Source organism: Embiotoca jacksoni, unplaced genomic scaffold (genome assembly GCF_022577435.1).
Source record: "Embiotoca jacksoni isolate LCO1_2020_lvr unplaced genomic scaffold, fEmbJac1.0.p SCAF_20, whole genome shotgun sequence".
Lineage (NCBI taxonomy): Eukaryota > Metazoa > Chordata > Actinopteri > Embiotocidae > Embiotoca > Embiotoca jacksoni.
Window position 1 is genome coordinate 3280014 of NW_027185341.1, and position 20350 is coordinate 3300363.

General features: G+C 41.1%; 3 protein-coding genes across 3 annotated transcripts; all 3 read right to left on the bottom strand.

Moving 5' to 3' along the window:
• Nucleotides 1-603: 603 nt before the first annotated feature.
• Nucleotides 604-6887, bottom strand: cenpt (centromere protein T). The gene is made up of 13 exons (XM_069155325.1): nt 6549-6887; nt 6224-6344; nt 6002-6140; nt 5819-5912; nt 5504-5640; nt 5240-5294; nt 4949-5085; nt 3730-4803; nt 2557-2865; nt 2358-2457; nt 2056-2223; nt 1761-1865; nt 604-1129 (listed from the first exon to the last, which is right to left on the bottom strand). Exons 1-13 carry the CDS (start codon nt 6632-6634, stop codon nt 1000-1002), a joined length of 2655 nt encoding a protein of 884 aa, XP_069011426.1. The 5' UTR covers nt 6635-6887; the 3' UTR covers nt 604-999.
• Nucleotides 6888-8458: 1571 nt separating this feature from the next.
• Nucleotides 8459-10685, bottom strand: ndufa4b (NDUFA4 mitochondrial complex associated b). The gene is made up of 4 exons (XM_069155602.1): nt 10489-10685; nt 9203-9291; nt 9013-9073; nt 8459-8757 (listed from the first exon to the last, which is right to left on the bottom strand). The coding sequence occupies exons 1-4, from the start codon at nt 10537-10539 to the stop codon at nt 8701-8703; spliced, it is 258 nt and encodes an 85-aa protein (XP_069011703.1). The 5' UTR covers nt 10540-10685; the 3' UTR covers nt 8459-8700.
• A 596-nt stretch (nt 10686-11281) lies between these two features.
• Nucleotides 11282-19809, bottom strand: LOC138201977 (protein FAM117A-like). The gene is made up of 8 exons (XM_069155603.1): nt 19095-19809; nt 18039-18184; nt 17243-17356; nt 16694-16813; nt 15896-16024; nt 15520-15721; nt 13617-13788; nt 11282-13153 (listed from the first exon to the last, which is right to left on the bottom strand). The coding sequence occupies exons 1-8, from the start codon at nt 19216-19218 to the stop codon at nt 12859-12861; spliced, it is 1302 nt and encodes a 433-aa protein (XP_069011704.1). The 5' UTR covers nt 19219-19809; the 3' UTR covers nt 11282-12858.
• Between the last annotated feature and the right edge of the window lie 541 nt (nt 19810-20350).

A 20350-nucleotide genomic window follows, 5' to 3' on the forward strand; every position in this document is an offset into this window, starting at 1 on the left:
CCGTGAATTGCATTCATTCATGGTTTTTTTTTCCCCTTTCTTTGCCCGTTTGTACGCTGGTGGAAATTGAATACGAGAGAGAGGTTACATCTATCTTTCATCATTCATGAGGGCACGCTGTTGTAGACTAATCTATCCTAATTCAATCAGCGGAGTAGATCATCTACTCTGCAGAGCAAATCGAGCCGAGATTAACGGATATCGACTGCTGAAGGCTGAATTTAATCAAGAAGTGGTAATAATTAAATCTCTGGATTCATCAGCTCGGCGATAATAAATAGCGATAGTAAATCTTTAACCTCTAAACGTTGAAAGTATTTGGCGGAAACTGAACAAACTTATAATGTTGAGCATTGGATGACGTTTTTATTCTCTTTGGACCAGTTTAACCGAGTTGCTGTCATGAAGTTGCTGCATCTGGTGGACCTTACAAACCCCTTTGCATTTCCAAATCTCATAAAAATAGTATTTACACCTGCTTTAAAAAAAAAAAAAAATCAAAATTGCATCTGTAGATGTACATTTTAAATGCTTTCCTATGAATGTAAAGTACAACAGATATTTTTTTTAACCCAGGGAAGTAATACCACTGAAGCTGGTAGATAAATCTAACAAAACTGTCTTTATTTTTTTGATAAAAGAAAGTAAAGAAATAAAGCAAGAACAAAGATAAATGAAAAATTATCACTCACACTTGTACTCAAGTAATCTTAATTAACAATAGCAAAGCACTGCAGTCCACAAACCGATGCTTGCATTACATACGGATATATACTCGCACACATCCCTCACACAGTATAGTACAAATAATAAGAGAACAAAACTATACAAAGAATAGAAATAGATAGAAAGAATTCAATATGTTAACAAATACCATTTACAGAAACCGTTATGCACCGATTAACAGGCGTTGTTTATCCAATTGCAGTGTTAAGTAAAATAATTGGCAGTCCAAGAGGTGAAATCAGAGGAAACTAAATGGCGTTGTTTATAAATGATTCACCTCCGCTTTTGAGGGACGACGACATTTCCGCTGGTTGCGATGGGGATTAGGAGCTTTCGCTGTTCCATACGAAGATATTTTTCAATGAGCACTTCCACCGGCACCTTGTCAGTCACATAACCCTGCCTGCAAAATGAAAACACACACACCAGTTAAGTTAAATGTAAGAAATCGAGTACAAAACGTCAAGAGAATTTATAATGTATGCTGACGAGATGCGTGCTGTCATACAGTAGAGGAGTGGTGCAATTAAGAGGGAAATGTCAGGATAAACAAGGAGCTCAATGTTGCCATCTGGAGATCAGTACGGTACAGTGCAGCATTTATTTCTCTGTATTGGACACCACAGTATGAGCTGCTTGATGGCCGAGAGCTGAGGTTTGTGGAGCTCATTATTTATCCATCACTAAATAAAGAGTTGGCGCTGTAAGTCCAGCACAAAGAAAACAATGTATGACAGAGAAATAGCTATTTTATGACATTTTTTTATTAAAAGAAATTTCCACAGACACCACAAATGTTCCAATATCTGAGCGGTGGTGTTATTTCAGTGACCCAAAAAACGGCAGACAGAGTTTATCACCATAAAACAGATGTCTTTCTTTTTACTGTAAAATCACAGTGTGACACCTTCACATTTTCCTTATCTCTTTGTTTTTTTTAAATCTTTTTTTTAATCACATTAATATCTTCTGATCACAAAGTCATCAATGTTGTCCTAAAACTGAAAGCACTCAAGCGCACAACGCACACGTACCGTTTCAACAGAAGCACAGCGTCCTCGACCTCTATAGTTTTTCTCTTTGCGTGGGTCGCATACGTCGTCAAGTCGTCCGCCAGACGGTCGAAGAATTTTTCCATTCTGTTAACATGGAGACAAACATCAGTTGCCTCAACAGTGACCAAATCACAATGACAGAGAGATGCCGGGTGCGATCGAGGGTGAAACAGGCCTGAGATCTTAAAAACGAAAGAAGGCAGAACAACATTTCCTTTCAGCCTGCCGTCCCGTTACTCCTTGATTTGTCCCAACGCCCTTTAAAGCTACTTACATCTCATTTAGGACAGGGTAGACATCCGCAGACACCTTTGTTTTGGCAAAGTGCTTGAAGACGCTCGTCAGGTAGCTCTTAGGAAGACAGGCTTTCTTCTTGGGTGGCCCCTTCTTCCTCTGTCTCACCTGCTTCGGTTTAGCCGCAGGTAAATCTGAACTCGTACCACTGGTAGTAAAACAGACACGCAGACAGACCGTCAGAAACACCGAATTTGATGAAACCTACATGATCAAATTGAATTATATTGTAGTGTGCGTACTAAAAATGGATTTTTCAGCGTAGTAGAAAGTGCCACTTGCCCTGCTCGAATATTTTTGAGGACAGAAGGTGAGGCCGGCGGATCACGCTGAAAAAAGCACCTTTTCTCTCTGACAAATGCTGGAGTCTCGCAGGGGACATCTGAAGAGGTTAGAAAATAAAATGTGTACCATTGTTTTACTTTGCTATTCTGCATTTTTCAAGTGAAAAGCGCACACGCACACTTGAAGAGAGACTAACCTTCACTGTCGTCACCATCCTCTTCATCATCCCACTCTTCCTCCTGCTCAGCTTCAGGAGCTTCTTCGGGTGAAGTGTCACTCAGGCGCCCGTTGTCTTCAATATCGTGCGTCACCTCCGGAACGAGAAAGTTCTCCTTGTCAGCATCAGGCTCGTTCTCCGCACGAGAAGCGTCGGCCGGTCCTCGAGTTGAGTATTCAGCCGAGCCAGGCTCCGCAATACGAGGCTTACTGCTCTCATGGTCTCCCATTTCCAGGCTGCTGCGGAAATCAAGCGCACCGTGTGCTTTGGTCTTGGAGTCAGACCATCCTACAAACAGGAACCCAAAAATGGCCATTCATTATCAACCAGACGACTCAAGAAATACTAAATATAAACACCATCACAAGTATGCACATGAAAAGAACTGGTTCTAGATGTTATTAATCTTTTCCTCACACAGGCCAGCCCTCGGTTTACTTTTTGTTTCATTTCATCACAATCGAAGGATATGTCATGATATACAATTATTGTCTTAATAGTTTGCTGGCAGTAAAAACACAGTATTGTCCCAGATACTGCCAATAAATAGTTTGTAATTGCTTAAGTAGCCAATCAACGGGACATTGTCGTCGATTTTAATGCAAAACATTCACTGGTTTCAACTTGTAAGGAAATAAAACAAAGTAAAAAAAAAAAAAAAAAGAGAACAGAAAATGGGAAATAGGGAACAAGGGAAGAAGAAAGGAAACAAGGAAATTAAAAAAGGTAATGAAGCTCAGAAAGGAATTGTAGAAACAAGAAAGGAAACAAGGACACAAGGGAAGAAGATGAGGAAACAAGGAAACAAGCAAGACACATGGAAAACAGGAAAAGGAAATAAGGAAACAAAGAAAAGGAAACAAGGAGCAAAGGAGATAAGGAAAGGAAAAAATTAAACAAGGTAATCAAACAAAAAGAAAACAAGGAGGGGAAAAAAAAGAACCGAGGAGAGGAAACTTGGAAAACAAAATGTGAATCACGCGTCTTCTGGTTTTTGTCTATTGGGTGGACAAAATAAATCTTTTGAAGACTTGAGCTTGACCTTTGTAACATGCAAAACTAATAATCGGTTATTGAAAAATTTTTAAACTGAAAAATACTGGTACATCTTATCCCTGTTATCCAGTGACAGATTCAGTAATATTAGCATACCTGCCGCTGTGGGGCCAGACAAATCCTCCCCCGCCTCTGTTACAGGCACAATGAGGGAACCTTTAGAGCGCCGAGTCCTTCGAATGATCTGTTCCAAGACACCTTCTGAATCCTCCTCTTCCTCATCGCAGTCTTCTTTGTCCTGAGACTCAGCCACATCCTCATCTTCCTCAGATTGAGACCCTGCTTCAACATCCTCTTGAGATTGCAAATCAGCTGCCTCTTCCTCAGTTTGCGATAGCCCTGCACCTTCCTCCTTCTCCTCTTCTTCGGTTTGAGAGTCTGATGCGACCTCCCCTTCGTCAGACTGAGAATCTGCTTCAACATCCTCTTTAGACTGGGCATCAAATGCACCTACCTCTTCATTTTGACCTTCCACCATATTCTCCTCTTCTTCAGACTCGGCTGTATCACCCCTCACACTAGTCTGAGATTCAATTACACCTTCCTCTTCCTCCTCCTCCTCCTCTTCTTCTTTTTCTTCTTCTTCGGTTTGAGAATCTGGTGCAACCTCCTCTTCCTCAGACTGAAAACCTACTTCAACATCCTCTTCAATGTGGGAATGAACTGCACCTTCCTCTTCAATATGAACTTCCACCATGTTGTCCTCTCCTTTAGACACAGCTGTATCACCACTGACACCAGTCTGAGGTTCAGTTGCACCTTTCTCAGTTTCCGACATGACTGCAGCATCTTCAGATTGACTGTGAGCTGCTCCATCGGTCCCATCAACATCATCCTGCGACTGAGAGTCAGAGACACTTTGAGCTTCAGCCACCATCCCTTCGTCACTTGGAAACACGTACATCGATTTGTCTTTCACCAGCTCGCTCTGCTCCGCTTCCGTCTTCTCCTCCCTCTGATGCCGAGACGCCATGACGGTGGGTTTGTCCTGAGTCGCAGCAATTGAAAAGTTGGAGGGAAATTCGTCAGGTTGGGCGTAGAGAGCCGTGTTACAGTTGACGATATCAGCGGTGATATCCGGTTCGCTGAGTTTGCTCAGACCCAAGGTGAAGCCCTTGGAGTCGGAGGTCTCACTGAGATCCTGGTCTACCGGCGTAGATCTGCTCACACCTGGGTGACAGGGAGGGAGACAAAAACAGAGCATCAGCAGTGACACTAAGGACAGCAGTTGTAGATAGCCCACAACACTCTCCAAATTTAGTACACTTTTTCGCCCCGCTTAGACTGCAAAGAGTATTTTGATCACAATGATTACCTTCCATCTGCCATCTATTTACAGCGGCGCCAAATTCTTCCTCTGTGATTTTTCGACGGTTAGCAACTCTTCTCTGGAGGCCTCTTTTCTCAGTCCGAACATCAACAAAGGGTGTTTTAAGACTCAGTGAAGTGGAACTGAAAAACAGGTTGGACGAACAACGTGGTACGGGTTCATTTGTCGCTCCGCTGGTAAATCTGATCATTGGTTCAAGACCTGATCAGAATCAATATTCTACATGTAAGGAAAATAAATGAAAAGCATGACATTGAAGTTTTTCATGCTATTTACCTTAAAGAAAGTGATGAATGGTCGTCTATCGATTTTCCAATTTCCTCCTCAGCATCTGTAAGAACAAGCATTCACCAGCTGGACTATAAAACTGTTCATTTTTACAACCCACATATGTTCATGCGTATCATCTTCCTGTTCTGGTAGCAGCAAACCGAGAACAACTCTATTGTAAATGTATAAATTCACCACAACAAACATCTACAGAATCTTGGTCAGACATCTTAACTCATTGGAGCCTATTAAGAGTGGCTTTATCCTCACCATCTCCAGCTTTAAGTCGTTTCTCAAAAGCCGTGACATTAATGATCTGACATGGTCTCTTCCTGCTCAGCCCCTTCGCAGTGCTTGGTGCGGTGCCAATAGTCATGTCGGGCAGATCCAGCCTTGTCAGCTCAATACTGAAAGTCAAGAAGACATAAACTTGTTATCCTATACGACTTAAGTTAGCCAGACTTTCACAAACAGGGAACATGAGAAAAGTTGATTCCTTACGACCAACATCAATACAATTCCTAAAAAATACTGTTGAGGGGACTCCCTAAATGCAAGGACCACCCTGTCGCGCACACAGCTCACCTAGGATACATCGTGGTCATGGTGGAGTTGGCCGAGGGTGGCTCCGATTCTCCTGTCGGCCCTTTCTCATGAACCACAGGGGTCTGTGCAGGCTCTAAAAAAAAAATGTGACAAAAGATATGATTAAAAAGGACAATAAACATCTGAAACAACAAACAATGAGTGGCAGACACACACACACACCTGTCCGGAGGATGTTCATAAGCATGTGCCGAGGAGTGTCTCCATCATTAAACAGCATCGAGGTCGGGGTCGGCATGTTTGTCTTTCTGAGCACGGCTGAGGGAGTCCTCCCAGGAGGCAGGGATTTTCTGGTTATACTCTAGAGAGAGAAGGTAAACAGGTCAAGTTTGAGAGACTCAAATCATGCCCATAATCAGCAAACACTGGGCTCGTCTTCCTCACCTCGCTTATCCTGTGTTTCAGGTTGCGCCTCAGGATGTCCTGCGGGGTTTGGGCCCGAACATCTTTCTCTCGGATTCTCTCACTGCGCCGGGTCCCGCTGGTTCTTGGTCCCTGGGACACACTAAAAGACGAGACAGCTTGTATTTAGATTAATGACGGAATCAAAGTCATTTATAACATTCAGAAAAATAATAAAACAAAATTGACCCACTGCCTCTGCATCAGCGTGTGGTGTTAAGACGCCAGCTCACAATCAGTTCCTGAGCGTCAGTTAATTGATCATATTTGGACTTAGCGGGTTTACATCTCAGGAAACACACAGTACCTGCCGGTGATAGGAGTCCTGGGAGGCTCGGTGCTGAGAATATGTTTCAGCAGGACCCGAGCAGACAAGTCCTCCGTGGGATCCATGTCGACACCGAGCCAACAGTCCGCTGAAGTCGACTAACGCTCACCGACAGTCAAACGGCAGCTGCGGCTTTTTGTAACCCGCTGAATTCCCACCGAATAACACCGTGTTACTTCTACAAACTGAGCTTTACTGAACACAGTGTCGTTTTTTTTTTTAGTTTTTTTTTTTTTTTTTTTAAGAGCTTTCATCTATTTTAACGTTGTTTACCCTCTCCTGGTTGTTTGCTGTTGTTTGAATCAACCGACTCGTCACTGTCCCGCGTTATTTTTAAGTGAAACCTCGCGAGAAGACGGATTTCTTCTTCTACTGGCGGTTCAAGCTTGTACTAAATCTTTACCGCCGCCTACTGGAGAAACCAAGGACAGCACAGAGCTCAGCGGTTTATTAACGTATGAAAACGTATTTTAAATGTTATTTGTTGTGTGAGAAAATTCCCTCAGCCCACTACCTCTTGTGATAGATATCTATTTCGAAAGCTACAACATTTGGAATTTCTCTTATTTTCATATTATGGATGATTATGAAATTTACCAGATAATGAGGTTTGTTCCTATTGGTCAGTGTCACACACTCTCTCCTGGTCCTAAAAATAAATATCAGCTAAAATATCTTTTAATGGGCTGACGAGCTCGATAAAAACACTGAAGCATAATGAATTGCAAAAAGTCAGAACTCTCAAAGTAGTATGGCACAAATTATATAAGCTATAATGTTAGTTGCTATAAGAAGCTGTTAAAATTGAAGCGTGAACGGGGCAGAATGTCATTAAAATATGAATGAACACACCATAGATCAAATCTATGTTCACAAAGGCAGATTTAAAAGTTTTCAATTTGAAATAAAGTTAACCTATGTAACATTCCTCTATTATAGCCTATGTTTGAATAACACATGGGTCTAAAGAGGACTAATTTGTTGCTTGTATCTAAAAGATAGTATCCTCAATCAATTTATTAAGCTTGATGGATCTTTTTTTAAACAAATCTGTTAAAGAAATCACCTTTTCTTATGTAATCTTTTAAAGAAAATGTGATGTGTTTACTGGAAAAGGAGGTAAGCAGCCTATGATAAGAACAAGCATCAAGTTGTTCTCTTCACCGTTAACTAAATATAGAAAATGTACATTCACTTTACTTTAGATTTAGTGCCTTGCTGAAATTGTAGTGTCAGGTTAGGATGTTAAAGTTGGCAACTTAAATGATTGTAACGCCATCATAGAAAGAAATAAACACTAAATCTGCTATGTTGTTCAAGGGAGATTTTATTCTTTGTTTAATAGTCAAAAGCTAAAGCTATATTAAAATCAGAACTTGTCCGTCAGTCTCTCCTGACTGGTGGTGTCACTAGCATGGGCAACAGTGCCACAGTTTCCCTCCATAATTATGAACTTTTACAAAACCTCAATGCGTGATGGGAAATGAGACACTGGCTCAGATTTTTGCTGGGACTAATTTCACAAACACTTTTTTCTGATCTCTTCAGGTAGTTGCTCACTGCAACTTCAGAATTTTTTTTCTCCTTTTTGTGTTCAAACCTAATGTCAGGCAGAGATGGAAATTATATCAACTACAATTAGACGAAAGATTTAGTAGTTCAAAAAGGTAAACAAGTAGACTCCCGTGTAGAATATTTGGCTATGTGTTGTAGTCAAACATCAAATGCCACTTTATCTCATAACAATACTCTCAAAATACAAAAATATATTTCAATTACCATACCACTATGGGGCTATTACTATACATTCATGCTAATGAAACCCTCAACTCAATATTTCTGATGTTTCATCCAAAACTGTAAAAAAAAAAATAAACGTGCCAGAGATGTGTGATTGAAAGGTTTTTAATAATTTACAACACAGCAAAGTGAAAAATAAACTCACCAATTAGTAAGACAGGTGGTAGCCTGTTATATTCATACTCATTTATAAGTGACTGATCCCTATATCCCGGATATGAACTGGACGAATGAATGTGACTCAGCTGTTATTGAGTGTCGCGGGCATTTTGTATTTGGCAAAAAGTGCAAAGGCTCCTCATACGGACGACGACGTCAGAGACACACTGATTTAGAAATCAGGCCCGTCTTTCTTCAGCTTGGAGTAATCCATGTTGACTTTGAAAAGCTGGACACACACACACACACACACACACACACACACACACACACACACACACACACACACAGGAACAAATGCACAGTCAGTATGATGGAGGCAATATGGACTTTGAGGCAAGATAAAAGAAGAGATACGGCCTATTCTCTGCAGAAATATGCTTATGCTTTAATCTGACATAAAGAAATAAGAAAAGTAATTAAATGATCAACATGCATCAAAACTGGACCCATTATTTGTACAAAATGTGCAGAAGGCTCATACTTTGTACTGGTAACTGGGCTCCAATTTGTTCCAGGGCTCGGGGTTGTTCTTGCGATCCCATCTGAAGACAAGATAAGTGGAATACTCTTGAACATATCCCTGAGGTCACTGCTCTTCTTACGACAACATTTCATATTGTTACACATATACTGAGGTTTCAGTTTGTGTCTCAGACATGAACTATACTTACGAGACATCAGGGTTTTTCAGAGCCAGCCTTCCCAAGTACACTAAGCTCATGGTTGCCCCGCCACCGATGAAGATGAAGAGGGGGATCAGCTGTCGGGCAAAGAGCATAAATTGTACTGCCAAGTTAAGATAATCAAGGGCAAAGTTTTTTTTTTAATTTTTTTATTGCTGATCATTTGATCCTGTTTTCAGTTGCATGTCTATCTATTAAGTACATCATGATTTTATAGTTTTCAGATAAAATTGTCAACAAATGGAAAACATGACAGAAAAGTCTTAAAATAATCAGGCTGACTGTGAGGATGGCAGATGATTAACCCTTTTAGGAGTGAGAATAACAGCCTGTCACGTGACTCCATACTATCAAACAGGCCTCCGTAGGATTTCCATACTGATGTACGTCACGTGTTGTTTCCTGAAAGTATAATGGATCATTTAAACACCGATAACGTCTCAACCAATAGGGAAATGACAATCACTGGACAAACACATATCCCTACAGTGGGCTATGAATATGGACGCTGCCGTAAAGCAAACTTGTTCCACCCCGTCGGCCTTGGACAGACACACTCCCGACATGCATTGTTCAGGACAATATGGAGCACATATAAGACTATACGTGCTGCAGCGACCCACAAAAATGGCTGCACACCCGCAGGGCTCCTCTTAAAGGGAATAACACGTGTTTTCTCCCCACACACACACACACACATCTTTATTATAACATATATGTCACAGTATTGGCTCCTGGATGTATTAATCGGAGCAGGTGATTTAATTTTTAAAGCTACCATAAAGCAAAAAAAAAAAAAAAAAAAGAGAAACAAAGAACTCCTTTCAAGAAGGAGGTGCCAGAGGAAAACTATAGGTCGGTAAAGACAGGATTATAGCAAATGGGTTATAATTGATTTAGTGATGTAAAATTGGTTTTAACATCCGTTTTAATCAGAAATCTGTTACTGCATCCGTAGAGGACATTTCTGCTGTCGCACATTTACAACCCATGACAATGGATTTGCCCCATCTAAGCCTCCTTAATGTTCGCGTTCAATAAAGAAGGCGCAGTTTGAATGAATAAATAAATGATCCGCATTAATAGGAGATCTCTCGTCAGATAATTAAGGAGAGGTTTGGCGCGCAGGGAAGGCGCCCGGCCACACCGCGTCCTCACAGAGAGACACATTTCAATGTCACCGGGTCGTTCACACACATACTCATAATAATAATAATAATAATCTTTTTTTTTCCAACAACAACAACAACAAAAATGCAGCTGTTTAGACTTACAGCCGGGTGGCTCTTGAGCTGTTTGGCGACGGTCCCCAATATCGACGGCATGGCGGACAATTCTCCCACCGAGGGTTACGGCGAATGTATGCGGGTAAAACGCGCGCCTCTGGGAAGGAGCTCCTTCTGTTTCCTCCGGTCCTGATTGTGCACGGAGCTGCACGCCACCTCCTCTACTGTCAGCCAATCCCACAATGCAACGAGAACAGCCGCGCGTCTGTGCGAAGCCCCCAGCTCGGACAGCAAAGTGTTGGAAGATCCATCTTCACGGCACACACGAGCAGAAACGGGTGTTTAAAAACCTCAACCTACTTCTGTGTTTTAAAAATAAAGATCCGTTTAATCCTCCATCGCCGGTGCCCTAACTAACTCAAGGTCACAACCAGAAATGTGATAACAGAATCACTGCAATTACCTGAATCTCAATCCTGTCATGATCTTCACCAGCAGATAAAAAAGAGTTTGCCCAGTTGTCATGGATGAATTGTAAGTGTTTACAATCCTTCTCTGATCTTCTTCTCTTTAGGTTGAATTTAAAGTTCTTACTTTTTTTTTTGAAGTCTTTCAGCTGCTCAGTTATAACATAATTCATTCTGTGGCAAGTGTGCAAACTCCCTCTGCAGAAATTCAGGTGACATGACCGAAAGCTCCTGAACCTGGCTTCATTTCGTCATCAATATAATTATTGTTTCATTGTCCCTCCATGTTTTTGACTGGGAACAACTTCAAAATAAGACCATACATGTCAAAATGTAAAATCTCAAAAAAATAAAAGAAACCAATTGACAAATGATTCACTTCAGCATCATTTATTCATGTGGACAGAACACAGAACCTGAGATAACAGCACATCCCCAGCATCCACGGTGCCTCCCGAACATTGAAATGGGAGGATTATTTTTGAAAAAAAAAAATGAAAAAAAAAAAAAGAGGTTCAATCCATCAGCTTTTCACCAGGATACTAAAACTAGAAGTTAGCCAAAAAGATGAGACTTGTTAATTTTCCATCCACATGCACACAAACAAAACAAAACTGTCAAGAGACAATAAACCCAGGATTAATGTGTGGAAAACACGTCTCCTCTCCTGGAAGTGCATAAATATCCACCAGATACAAAATCCTCACGTAACACCTGCCTCATTTACACTGACAGAACAAAACTAAAAGTAACAGGAGTTTTTTTTTTTTTTTTTTAGCTTATGTTGCAGGTATTTGGAAAAAAAAAAAGTTATAGAAAATACACAATGCTACTCTTAAATTTACAATGAAGTACAAAAAGTGAATATAAAAATAAGAATTGCGACTCAAACGTAGCAGTTCAATTTGTGCAAACATGTCTACCAGAAATAAAACTATTTGATCATCAACTTGTCAGCATGGCAGAACGAAAACAAACATCTGGAGGAACTTTAAGGATGACAAATCTACACCACTAAAACTGGTTAGGTAGTCAACTAGGCAGCAAAACCTCAAAACTATAAACATACCATCAAGCACTCGTCTAGAACATTAAGGAATAATAGGTATTTGTCCATTAACAGGTACACAAGTTCATTTTTTTTTTTTTTTTTTGCAAGTAAACAAGATGACAACAAAAACAACACAATGACAACTTTTAAAGCAGGAATGCACAAGCTGAAGCCATCAGGCATCGAGGCTCCAAAAGCTGGAGAATTCCCTTCAGTCTACTATAATCAAAATGTGATTCAATTTGTTTTTATTTTTTATTTTTAAATCAGGTAAATATAAAGTACCCAACTGATTTGTCGTGCTTCGTACACTAGCAACAGGTGCAAGGTTGAGTTACGTAAAAAAAAAAATAAAGGTGAGATGCAGATAAATATCTTTGAATACTTAAAAACAAGCCAACTTGTTCAAGAGGTGATTTTCTCATTTGACCCAAATGCAGAGTTTTAAAATAAAGACAGTATCTACATACAAGTGTGTCTCATGGCTTCTTTGGAGGAACAGAACGACAATTTGGGTGTTAATTGTGTGGTCAGTAATGCAACAAATCATATCCGAGTTCAGAGCAGAAGGCAAGCAGTCCCGCCATCAGACTACTCCATGTCTCACACTCATTTTTGGCCAAAAAAAAAATATATATCTTTGGGTAATAAAATGAAACCAAAAGGCTTTTTAGTTTAGAAATGTCCCAAATCCTGGAGACCCAAAACAAGTAGTTTATGAAGCATTTCCTTTGGACTGATATTCTATTATCTTTTCTGGTATTATTAAAAGGTTATTTTCATACCTGTATAGAAAGGGAATGAGGCTTTCAAAAAAAAAAAATCAAAAAAAAATATCATATCCTTCCTAGACCACTGAAATATTTGCATTTTAATCATTTCCACAGAAAGGATCTGCGATCAGAAAGCGAGGCCCTCTGAGCTTTCTCCCAGGACAGTGGTGGTTGCAGGAGGATCTGTAGGAGCAGCGGCGGCCCGGCTGCCAGAAGACGTCGTCTGGCAGGAGCCCGTTCCCTGGTTCGAGCAGCCGCCTGCTGGAGACACGGCGAGGCTGCGGAACAGCAGGTCCATGGAGGGGAGCAGGGGCTTGAGGAGGCTGACGGGGCAAAAGGCTGAGCCCCCGTGGGGGGTGAAGTTCACCTTGTTGGGGTCCGGGCACGAGGAGATGAGGACTGGCTTGGGTTGGTGCGGAGCGCTAAGGAGTGAAAGGAGACGGGCTGTGAGGCCAAACTAATATCCATCAAAGTATACGTGACGGAAATGTGGTTTTATTACATACAGTAAAATAGGGATCATTTTGAACAAAAACAACATCAGATATTCACAAATTTTGACTTGACCATGACCAAAACCACACAGACCACTGTATAATCTACAGAAAAAAGCAGTAAAAAAAAAAAAAAAAAAACAAGTAATCCCTAACCCCGAATCAACTTTTTCTGACATTAAGACTGAAAAAAAAACCTAGCTAATAATCACCACCAGAGGGCACCCACATACTGACTCAGTTTGAATGATACAGGTACTTGTTTTTAGTTAGGATATTTTTCAGTGCAGAGGAGACTCATCTATCTGCCACTCCTGAGATGCAAAGTAAACACGAGGAAGACGTCTGTTATTTATGTACAAGTGCAGATAAAAGAAGAATTTTTTTTTACCTGATCTCCTCCCAGACTCTGACCTTTTCGCAGCCCTCTGGAGGTTCCCTCTGGAAGCAGCAACTTTTGTTGGGTCCTGGGGAGGAGGAGATGAGCAGAGGCAAGGAGAGGTCAGCTTCGTTCTGGGACGAGAACGCAGACGAGAGGCACGTCTCTGCACCGTCTATCAACCCTGAAAAAAGGAGAGAGAAATATAGGAACCATATATATTGAAAAAAAACTCTCCAAGCATTTTGCTAAATTAAATGAACTGTGAAGAAATGGACCTTTTTCACAGGAGGAGGCGCTTTGATGGCACAGCAACAAAAGTAATAAATAACCTGAATAACAACAGCAATCCATTTGAACTAAACAGTTCTAAGGCCTTTTCTGTTTTGCACACTGCCAGGACTCACCGACACTTCTGAACCAACTGAACCATCGTTAATCGAAATATATCGTGCTTTTTTTTGTCTTTTTTTTTTGCTATGACGAGTCAAAATGACTGCTGTGTGAATATAAAGTCCCTATAAATATACAAAAGCTCCAAACCTAGGAGGTCAGTTTAAGTTTACTGCAACATACGAGGGAATGAGAACACAATAATAATAATTTTTGTTTGTGTCACAACAAAGAATGTCAAGAGATAATAAAGCAATAGTATTGATAATACAAGAGGAAATATGAGATATTAAAGTTTCCCACTGTTGATTATATTGTCCACCAGCCTTGTCCTTGTTGTGAACATTGGTCCCAGTCTGGGAGGAACATTTTCAGCAAAATCTTTTCCATATTAAAGCAAAAATAAAATGAGCAAAACAAAACGTGGAAACGATGGTAAATACCTGTAAAATGAAACACAGCCTGAACTGATAACATCCTCTACTGTTACACCAATAAGATGGGGTGTAAATACAGATCTACTAATTCTGGTGTGTGAGGTCTCTCTGAAACAAGACCTGAAAACAAAATGAACCATGGGCTGAAGTTTGCTCACTATTTGTGTCTATCAAGATGTTGAACTTGTTTTTAATGCAAAAACGAATATTTAAAAAGGTGAGATCTGCATCTGTGATTGTTCATGTTCATGTGCACGTAAAGTTTTTTTTTTATTTTTTTATGTTGGGCCTGAGGTTCCTGATTATGGGTTGTGTTGAACGTTTGCAACAGGTGGTGAGGATTTCACAGAAGTTTACTTTCCCTTTTGTTTTCTACTGAGTCGACACTTAAAAAAAACAAACATAAGAAGAGAGGGGTTAAAGTTGAATGCAAAGGTTTGGGGGGACCCCTGGGCAAATTACATAATTTATGTTTTGTTTTTGAAGTGAAAACAAGTGCGATGCTACTTAATAATTCAAGTCAATGTGGCATTTTGTCTGAAGCTTTTTGATGCAGGAGGTTGTATTGACTTCTTTTAACTTCAAATATCAAATTCGAGAAACGTCCAGGTCCACCTTCCAGGACTGTAGCAACATCAATCTTACAGGTCTTAGTCTGAGCTGACATGTCTGGACAAACTTGCCTATGTGACAAAGGGACCCTCTATAAAGAATTCACCAGTGGAAAACTACATTATTATTAATAAATTATTATTACAATAACTACATTATATTATTGCCACTGTTGTCAATGCCAAAACACTTTGAACAATGCAACTTTTAATGGTGAATAAAAACGTGCAAAACGTATTACTGCTGAGGTAATCATTTTTGACTCGGTGACAGAGCTGCAAATATATGTTACTTAAACCCCTAGCGAAGTTGTATACATTTTCTTTGCTATTTAATGTCTACATGTATCTCTGCTCGAAGTCTTGTATTGTGTCCCACTGCAGTGGGCACGTCAAGCAGGTTGTCATGTGTATTCTGATCTTAAGACTGATTCCAGAAATTAAAACCCAGACGTGAAAACCTGACAAGCTAACCTTGGTGCAGGTCCAGAGGAGCGTCTGCGGAGTTGGACTGGGAGATGCAGGTGTAGTTGGGGGAGGAGCAGGGTGAAGAGGAGGAGGAGGAGGAGGAGGAGGAAGGTGAGGACAGGGGTGCGGTGGCGGGGTCGCGCTGAGATCCACTGCTGCAGCTCTGCAGAGGGACTGGAGCCCGGTGGCCGTCTGGAACCTCGAGAAGCTGTCGAGACAGGAAACAACACTGTTTACATTGTGCGATTACAATTTTATTCAGTGGTAAATAATGTACCCCGTTCCCTGTGTCTTAAAATTTATTTATTTATTTATTTTTTTTTTTTTAAATCATCCTTTCCCATGAACAGCTACATGCGTGTGGTGGGCAGGGGACCGTTACCCTTTGCTGTGGATGTGGTGGCTGGCTGATGAACATGCCTTCCAGCTCCTGGTTGAGGCCCTCCACACTGCAGCGCAGTCGAGGGACCAGTGTAGACAAGGGAGCGAGGGGGATGGGAATCGGCTGAGTCTAACGACACAAACAAGATAAACAGAATTTAAGTTGCGTTAATGATGAGATGCAAACAAAAGACAAGGCCCTTTTTTTTTTTTTCTTGCTTCCTTCCTTCGAGAAGCACTTGCAGCTACATTCTGCATAAGAGAAGTTCTGTATAAATAAAGTTTATATTGTTAGTATTAAAACTAATCCTGATTGCATTCCTATGCAGAATCCAACGGTACATTCCTTATGAATGCCTAATACAGAATCGTGTGCTTCAGATAGGACTAAAATTGTTCAAGTTACACAATGATACTCAACCTGGAGTGTTTTCAAATATAACTATTCTGAACTTTATTGGTATTGTGTCATGACACCACTTTGGTGTAAATCCAATACGTCCAGTGGAGCATGGCACCGCACAACACGACAGTGCAGACCAGCTGTGCTGAAAAGCAGAACTACGCATTTCATTCTGAAAAGCAGAAGCAAATGTGATGTAGCGATCTTCCTGTTGCTTCAGTGTTTTATTTAATTCACTTCCTGCAAAGAGCTGCACAGCTTAGTTACTCACTTTCCTGAATGCAAATCAGTAGCACTGATGAGGGAAAAAAAACAAAACTCTAGACATGTCCACACAAATCCAGGTATGAACTAAGTGGCGCAGTGTGTTTGTGTGTTGCGATGATGTTATGGTACCTGAGTAGCTCCTAGGCTACAGCTCCCCTGCGGATACCCACGCTGGCGGTCTTTGTCGTGTCCCCCGGAGACTGCAGGTTTGCTGCACTGCTGCAGTTGTTGTTGTTTTAGTTTAACGATCTGCAGTGAACACAGGTTATTATCAGTTAATCTGCTCGTACATGCAAACACACAGAGGGAAGCCTTTAAACTAAACCATCACACACTCACACACACACACACACACACACACACACACACACACACACACACACACACTTCACAGTAAGGTACCATCAGGAGTGTGCTGAAAACACATTTCAGTTGTGATCATCTGATTATGTGATAGTTCAGATAAAAGTTATGATGAAAGTCCCAGTGAAAATCTTAAAAAGGGAAGTGTCTTTGCAGATGAGATCATTGGGCTCCCGTTGCTCAATGGTGTCAAAAGAAAGTCAGGCCTTTTTCAAGGACACTTGAATTAAAAAAAGAAGAAGAAGAAAAAAAAGAAAACAGCCAACTCCAGCAAATCTGGCTGTTACAAACATATGTTGAGCAATGAACGCAGACCTCTTGCAGATGCTCGGCGCTGCCCCATGATGCCGAACGTTTATGGCTGCTGCTGCTGCTGCTGCTGCTGCTGCGTCTACTGCTATAGGATTTATCCGACCACGAATCCGGGGTCTGCGGCGGAAGAATGAAACCATGAGAATTTAAAAAAAAAAAAAATCATTTGTGACCAATACGTAGGAATATTACATGCATTCAAGTTTTGGCCTCAAGCTGCCATGTAATCATGTCAAAAACTGTTACGTCTCGATCACACGTTACATCCAGACTTCATGTATTTTACCAAATAGTTTCACACTTAGCTCAGATCAGCCTTTTATGCTCTAAAGCTGATCTGCAGCCACATAGCGCCTTCCACACCCACAGACTCTGTTCACACATGTAGAAGAGCAGGAGAAACTGAAAAACAGAAAGAAGTGGGGGGAGGATGTGGGCAACAAGAGAGCAGTGGCGAGTGCCTGCACACAGAGCAGAGAGGATGGGTGCAGCCAAAACGGCCGCGTCAGCTGACTTCAGGGACTGTTCTCATGGTTGTGGTTCTCACTTCGTAATAGCTGCGCAAGCACCGGACACTCCCTCCCTCCCCCTCCTCCTCCCCCCCCCCCCCCCCCCCCTCCCTCCCTCTCATTGTAACTTCTTTCTGCAAAATTGCAAATTGATCTCACGTCTGGAAATGGAAATAAAGACATCAGTGACACAGTAGAGCATTACCCTCATTTCTTTCTGACTGAACAGCTCGGATTTAAACCGTATCATTATTTCCACACTTAAGAACATTCTCCTGTCTGGAGCTGACCTGAGTGGATTTGTCCTTGCGAGACAGACTGCTGTGGCCCTCGGGTTCTTTGGGCCAGTGTCCCTGCAGATACGTCCCGATGATGGCATCGAGAGACATCGTCCGCCTCATGCCCGAGCTCAGCTGCTGGGATTTGGCCTTTCCAGCTGCCAACATCAGAGACAACTTTTACACTTTACAGAAGGCAACAAATAATCTTGATTTCATCAGATTTTAATCAGGAATTCTGCAGCTCATAACGTTGGCTGTCACAATATTTTCACCTACTGCTGTTGCAAAACACTTTTAAAGATGTTATATCAGTCTAAAAAGGTTTAATGGTGTTAAATCTATACAGCAAGTCTATTTCATTGGGGGGGGGGGGGGTTATTCAATGTCCAGGACAATATGATTAAATAAAAAGAGTTAATGCACCTCTTTAATATAAAAAAAATATAAAAAACAGCTAAATTTACCCAAAACAATTAAATGCACCCCGTAAACAATGAATCCATAGTTGACTGGAGATTAAAGCTGAAAATAACAATACTTTTCTTTATCAAATAATCCGTTTATTTTCTTGATTAATGAGTTAGTTGTTTGTCTTGTTTTGTCCCAACCAACAGTCCACAATCAAAACATATTCAGTTTATTATCATGGAGGACTAAAGGAAGCAGAAAACATTTACATTTCTGTATTTATTTATTTTTTAGCAATCTTCCCAATGAGAAAAATGACTGAAAACGATTAATCGATTATCAAACTACTGTGACTAAGTCCTAAATTTCAAATGAGAGGCGAATACAATGACAACTTTAATATAAAAGCAGCTAAATTTACCTGAAAACAATGCAATGCAGCCATTTAAAAAAAATGAAGTGATGATTGTTGGTCAGCTGAAAAAAAACCGTACTTTACAGGTTGTTGTCACAGATCCTAGACGCTGCCTTGACTTAAGTTTACAAAAATAAACTTTTAATTGGCAAACTTAAGAGATGGATATATCCCTATTTATAATGTCATCGTGTGGACATATTTACACACTCCGTGCGATGCGACAGGTGTTCAGCTCCTACCTGACTTCCCCTCCGTCCGGCTCGGTCGGGGTTTACTGGCCAGCTGATAGGGAACAGTAGCCTTGAGGGGCTGCGGACCCACAGCAGCACCCCTCGCCTGTCCGGCTCCGCTTCGGCCTGACATCTTGTACCTGGTACCGCCGAGCTCCTGGAGTTACAAGTGGCTGTCCTGCCCGTCAGAGATGTTGGGGGCGCTCTGAGTAAAGTGGCGACTGGCTACCAGCTGCAGCTCTTCTTCCTCCTCTGCTGCTGCTGCTGCTGCTGCTGATGATGATGATGATGATGATGATGACTGCCCAAAACCGTTACACAAAAAAAAAAAAAAAAAAAAAAAAAAAAATGCAGTCTTGAGTCATACAGACACCATTTCCGAGTAAATTCAACTACCAGCGGTACTTAGTTCGACAGCTCAAACGCTAATAAGAGCCTGTGGCCACGTCTTCGGCGGAGATCATACTTTTTTTTTTTTTTTTTTTCTGATTGGTGTGCGAGTTAGCAGCCTAGCAAGCAAAGTTTCTTTGTGAGGATGTTGAGATATTTCACTCCGTTGTCGAACGAGGAAGCAGCTCCACTTTCGAAAAGTCACTTTAACATCAACCCCTACGTCTTCCGAGCAAACTTGGAGGTGTACTTCATTATAATTTGTCGGTCTGGAGCGTGTTTTGACGGCCCTGAAAGTCGCGAAGGGAACACAGCTTTCTGTCCTCCGCGTTCTTCAAGGCAAACTCTACTAAAACACTTCACCACCACGCTGGTGTGGATTTAATTATGTCGGGGGCGGGACCAAACTCTCGATCTCACTTCTGATTGGTTAATGGAGCATCTGACGCCAATCCTATTGGACAATTCTCCGTCAATCTGTTAAAAAAAAAAAAAAAACAACCTCAGACAATAAAGTTTGCTGTCACCGCCCCCAATTCATATCTGATATCAACTAAATGTCGACGTTAAACTCGTTCTGAAATACCAAATTAAACCGCTCCAAGTCTGGAAACTGACAGTTGTAACTGTGATTGGAAATGTAAAACTGGAAATAGATGGACTACTTTGTAAAAAAAAAAAAAAAAGAAGCAATACTGCTGCAATAGTTTACCATTTTAAGTGCACTGCCGTGTATTTAAAGGGCCATACCGGTATGATAAAGCTTTATTTATAAATCTTCAGTGCCAGACAAGCGACTCAAATTTATAAGAAGCAATATTAAAGTGTAGACATATTTTGTTCCAAAGGAAAGCACTAAAAACCTTAATTTAATT

What these genes read in the sequence shown, in the direction of transcription:
- LOC138201977 (XM_069155603.1), bottom strand. Translation starts at nt 19,218, where the DNA reads ATGTCAGGCCGAAGCGGAGCCGGACAGGCGAGGGGTGCTGCTGTGGGT. An exon ending in CCGGACGGAGGGGAAGTCAG is followed by an intron (nt 18,185 to 19,094) that starts GTAGGAGCTGAA and finishes TGATGTTGGCAG; the next exon opens with CTGGAAAGGCCAAATCCCAG. An exon ending in GCAAGGACAAATCCACTCAG is followed by an intron (nt 17,357 to 18,038) that starts GTCAGCTCCAGA and finishes CTTCCGCCGCAG; the next exon opens with ACCCCGGATTCGTGGTCGGA.
- ndufa4b (XM_069155602.1), bottom strand. Translation starts at nt 10,539, where the DNA reads ATGCCGTCGATATTGGGGACCGTCGCCAAACAGCTCAAGAGCCACCCG. An exon ending in AGCTCAAGAGCCACCCGGCT is followed by an intron (nt 9,292 to 10,488) that starts GTAAGTCTAAAC and finishes TTTGCCCGACAG; the next exon opens with CTGATCCCCCTCTTCATCTT. An exon ending in CTGAAAAACCCTGATGTCTC is followed by an intron (nt 9,074 to 9,202) that starts GTAAGTATAGTT and finishes TCTTGTCTTCAG; the next exon opens with ATGGGATCGCAAGAACAACC.
- cenpt (XM_069155325.1), bottom strand. Translation starts at nt 6,634, where the DNA reads ATGGATCCCACGGAGGACTTGTCTGCTCGGGTCCTGCTGAAACATATT. An exon ending in ACGACTTAAAGCTGGAGATG is followed by an intron (nt 5,295 to 5,503) that starts GTGAGGATAAAG and finishes TTGTTCTTACAG; the next exon opens with ATGCTGAGGAGGAAATTGGA. An exon ending in GCTGTGCTTCTGTTGAAACG is followed by an intron (nt 1,130 to 1,760) that starts GTACGTGTGCGT and finishes TTCATTTTGCAG; the next exon opens with GCAGGGTTATGTGACTGACA.